The following is a 5,000-nucleotide window of genomic DNA, read 5'->3' as shown; positions in this document are numbered from 1 at the left end:
GATGTATAAACAGGTGAAAATAAAGAAGAAAGGATGTGTGAGCCGTCGACTGGGAGAGAGAACAAGGGAAAAAAGGGGGGAGAGAGAGAGAGAGAGGAGTGCCAGAGGCCAGACCCTGCTTTGCACATCACAGAGTCCATCGAGCGACAATGAAGAGCCAAAAACAACACAGGGGGGAGGGTGGGGGGAGGGGGGTATAACCAAGAGAGAGAGAGGGAGAGACAAATTCTGGAACGTTCTAGAGAAATGACAGAATGGCTGTAGTAACTCACACACGCCTCCTGTCATTCCCACAGTGCTTAACTCTAACCCCGGAACTCTGACCCCTGACCCTTAACCCCTAACTCACACCTCTACCAACCTAACTAACCTCCAGCCCACACTCTTTGGCTGGAACACACACAGACACACACACACGCACACACACACACACACACACACACACACACACACACACACACACACACACACACACACACACACACACACAGCCATCCAACCACCCAGCCACCCATACACACTAAATCTTCTCTCTGAGAGCTCCACACACACACACACACGGGTTTGAAAAACGAATGAATAACAAAAGAAGAAGAAGATGAAAACAGTGTTTTTTCTTCTCAGAACCTCCATGTCCATACATGGTGATCCTCTATGTCCATACATGGTGATGGAGCAGAGAGAGCAACATCTGGGTCTGATGAAGTGGAGAGAGGAATGACATTTTGTCATTCTCCTTGAATGAGCCTTTACAAGAGACACACACACACACACACACACACCCACACACACACACACACACACACACACACACACACACACACACACACACACACACACACACACACACACACACACACACACACACACACACACACACACACACACACACACACACACACACACACACACACACACACACACACACACACACACACACACACACTCATGGATAACAGTCCAGGAGACCAGGGGGAGAGGGGGACACTTGACAGTTGATACTCACAGGATATATGCAATGACCCCAATGGACCAGCAGTCCACTGCCTTGCTGTACGGCTTCTGAGCAAGCACCTCTGGAGCTGAGAGAGAGAGAGAGAGAGAGAGAGGGAGAGGGAGAGATGGAGAGAGAGAGGGAGAGAGAGAGAGAGAGAGAGAGAGAGAGAGAGAGGGGAAGAGTGAAGGTGGGAGAGAGAGAAGGAGAGAGAGAGAGAGAGAGAGAGAGAGGGAGAGAGAGAGAGAGAGGGAGAGAGAGAGAGAGAGAGAGAGAGAGGGTAAGAGTGAAGGTGGGAGAGAGAGAAGGAGAGAGAGAGAGAGAGAGAGAGAGAGAGGGGGAGAGAGGGGGAGAGAGAGAGAGAGGGAGAGAGGGGAAGAGTGAGGGTGAGAGAGAGAATGAAGAGTGAGAGTGGGAGAGAGGGAGATGGAGAGAGAGAGAGAGAGAGAGAGAGAGAGAGAGAGAGAAGGAAGAGTGAGAGTGGGAGAGAGGGAGATGGAGAGAGAGAGAGAGAGAGAGAGAAGGAAGAGTGAGAGTGGGAGAGAGGGAGATGGAGAGAGAGAAAGAGAGAGAGAGAGAAGGAAGAGTGAGGGTGAGAGAGAGAGAGAAGGAAGAGTGAGAGTGGGAGAGAGAGAAGGAGAGAAAGAGAGAGAGAGAATAAACAACAACAACAGAGCACAGACTGATTATTGGAGACAGAGACATGTTCTCTGACATGGAGCCCAGGGCAGAGGCCCACCGCCTCGTAGGCTGCAACACAACGCCACTCGGCGGGCGATTAGTAAGGCCTGGGAATCTCTGCCGGTGATTATTTGCGAGGAGCAGAACCCTGTCCGGGCCAATCAATGACAGCAGCCACACCGAAATAGAACATGAGCTCAGCGATCACCAAACAACGCCAACAGACACATCAGGAAACACACACTGAAGACGGGGGTTATTATATGTACACCCACACACACTCACACACACTCACACACACTCACACACACACACACACACACACACACACACACACACACACACACACACTCACACACACTCACACACACACACACTCACACACACACACACACACACACCTACACACACACACACACACATTAATTGCACTCGTGCTGGGTCAGAGTAAAATTATGTGTGTTTGCATGTATGTGTACGTGTGTGCTTTTGTGTGTATGTGTACGTGCGTGTGCTTCTGTGTGTGTGTGTGTGTGTGTGTGTGTGTGTGTGTGCTCTCTCCCTTGAGGACCATCACCACAAGGTCTGGTCTTAATTCACCCATTCCAGCACTATAGCTAAGTAATACATCCTTGGCTATTTATACCTCAGGAATGCAGGGACCTCAATGCATCATCCGATCTAAATTTTAGCTGCAGATCATAATGCAGACTTTCATACTACGTCCTTTTAGAGTGGAAAAGCCCTACGGCAGACCACAGCACATGGAGCAGGACAGAGGGAGGGAGGGAGGTCGGGAGGGAGGGAGATTTAAACGTCTACAATAGGCAATCGTGGGACGGCGATGGACAGAGAGAGGGAGGAGGTGAAGAGAGTGAAAGAGAAAAACAAAAAGGAGGATCAGACCATTTAAAGCCGCGTTCTGTAGCCATACCGTCGGCAACACGACATATTTTTCCACATGGCTAGAGAGAGAGTGGTCGTTATATACACGGGATCGCCTCTCCTCAGCGTCGGGTGAGTGAGTCGGGTGTAAATATAAACACGGCGAGCCGGCGGCGCGGAGATGTCGACATGATAAAGTGTCAGTGTCTCTGTCTGACTGACTGACAGGCCGGGCCGTCCGTCTGCTGCGTGTCAACGACCAGACGATCTGTCATGTAGAACATCTGTCACGCTCCAGCAGGCAGGCAGGCACACACACACACACACACACACACACGCACACGCACGCACGCACGCACACGCACACACACATGCAGACACACACACCACACACACACACACACCGAGACACTCTTACACATCCATATGCAGTGCCAGGGCTACAAATCTCCATGTCTGGCAGAGAGGAGGCAGAGAGGAGGAGAGAGGAGGGAGAGGAGGAGGAGAGAGGAGGAGAGAGGAGGCAGAGAGGAGAGAGGAGGGAGAGAGGAGGAGAGAGGGAGGAGAGAGGAGGCAGAGAGGAGGAGAGAGGAGGAGAGAGGAGGAGAGAGGAGGAGAGATGGAGGAGGAGAGGAGGGAGAGAGGAGGAGAGAGGAGGAGAGAGGAGGCAGAGAGGAGAGAGGAGGAAGAGAGAGGAGGAGAGAGGAGGCAGAGAGGAGGAGAGAGGAGGAGAGAGGAGGAGAGAGGAGGCAGAGAGGAGCAGAGAGGAGGAGAGAGGAGGAGAGAGGAGGCAGAGAGGAGGAGAGAGGAGGAGAGAGGAGGAGAGAGGAGGCAGAGAGGAAGCAGAGAGGAGAAAGGAGGAGAGAGGAGGAGAGAGGAGGCAGAGAGGAGGAGAGAGGAGGCAGAGAGGAGGCAGAGAGGAGGCAGAGAGGAGGCAGCCCTCCAGTGCGTTCCGCAGCACAGTAGCGCCCCGCCATGGTTGGCTGTCTGTCTGACTCACTGGCTCGGCTCAGAGACGGCTGGGGGCAGCAGGGTCTGTCAGCCTGTGATAAGGCCTTACTCCAGAGGCAAAGATGTGTGTGTCTGGGTCTGTCTGTGTGCGTGTGTGTGTGTGTGTGTGTGTGTATGTGTGTGAGCTGCACACTGATAGGCTCTACCCCCAACGGTCATATTAGTCCCTAGACCTGCAGTGTGATTTCTCCTTGATTTTCTAGCGTTTTTTGGGGGGGGTAAAAAAAAAAAACACACAAAAAACACTGGCAGCATCGCATTTAAATGAGCTGGCAGGGCTCGGCAAAACAAAAACAAAACAAAACCACCCGATAACGTAAGCCGCGCTTCTCAAAGGTCATTCAGGTAACAAAGACTCCACCAAAAGGGAGGCTAGTGGGGGTAAAAAAATCGGAGGAGGGGCTCGTTGTCAACGCAAGGCATGCAAATGCCGAATCGTATCAAACACGTGTGGCTTGATATCGTTCCTCGTCGCATTCCGTTCGTGACAATGGCCGATTTCTACCTCCACCTGCCTCCCCTGTCCTCCGATCTCTACCTCCACCAGCCTCCCCTGGACTCCACATCTGGGATTCAATCAAAGTCCCTGAACGGCCTAAAGTCACCGATTCTTCTGGTTCACGTCATCCAATGAGAAGGGCCGTAATGAGAGCAGCTGCAGCCTTGTTGAGGAAGGGTGGCGGACTCTCTTACCCACATATCCCGGCGTGCCGCAGGCAGTGGACATGACATCACCGCTGCCCTCCATCTTGGACAGGCCGAAGTCACTGATCATGATCTTGGACTCGTCCTGGGGGTTGAAGTACAGCAGATTCTCTGGCTGAGAAGGGAGAGAGAGAGAGAGAGAGACAGAGAGAGAGATAGAGGGAGAGAGAGAGAGAGAGACGAAGAGAGAGAAAGTGAGAGAGAGACAGAGTAATTATATCTACAGAACAGGACACACTCACGCACACACGCACACACTCACACACGCACACACACACACACACACACACACACACACACACAGACACACACACACACACGCACACGCACACGCACACACACACGCACACACACACACGCACACACACAGACACGCACACACGCACACACACACACACACACACACACACACACACACACACACACAAACACACACACACACACACACACAGAGAGACAGACTGGTCAGTTATGAAACAGCAGTAGTGTGTGGAGCAGCGCTACGGGGCTGCATTCCACATGTTTGTTTTGGAGTCCAGCCTGCGAGGCCGTGTGACCCCGCCACTCTTCCCCCTCGGGGGGGGGGGGCTCCCGCAGTTGTTGTGATCCCAGAAGCCCCCCCCCTGGGTGTTCTGACCCACTGAGCAGCGTAAATCACAAGGTCACGCTACACCTCGCCGCACCGATGAATTACGGGTCTTCAAACACAGGTGATCTGCTGATG

At 52.7% G+C, this 5,000-nt stretch overlaps 1 protein-coding gene across 1 annotated transcript in view; it reads right to left on the bottom strand.

Annotated features, from left to right (window-relative positions):
- Window positions 1-5,000, bottom strand: part of camk1da (calcium/calmodulin-dependent protein kinase 1Da) — a gene marked incomplete at both ends in the record, with an annotated part of 54,572 nt that overhangs the window by 6,193 nt on the left and 43,379 nt on the right. Inside the window, 2 exons of the mRNA XM_080538385.1 lie at window positions 1,007-1,082; window positions 4,265-4,391. Of these exons, the coding sequence (XP_080394511.1) occupies window positions 1,007-1,082; window positions 4,265-4,391 (203 nt within the window). The remainder of the gene's footprint in view (window positions 1-1,006; window positions 1,083-4,264; window positions 4,392-5,000) is intronic.

This window comes from Nansenia antarctica (genome assembly GCF_963989245.1).
Source record: "Nansenia antarctica genome assembly, chromosome: 8".
NCBI lineage: Eukaryota > Metazoa > Chordata > Actinopteri > Argentiniformes > Microstomatidae > Nansenia > Nansenia antarctica.
Note: the sequence above shows the minus strand (reverse complement) of the source record. Positions and strands in the feature narration are given on the sequence as shown.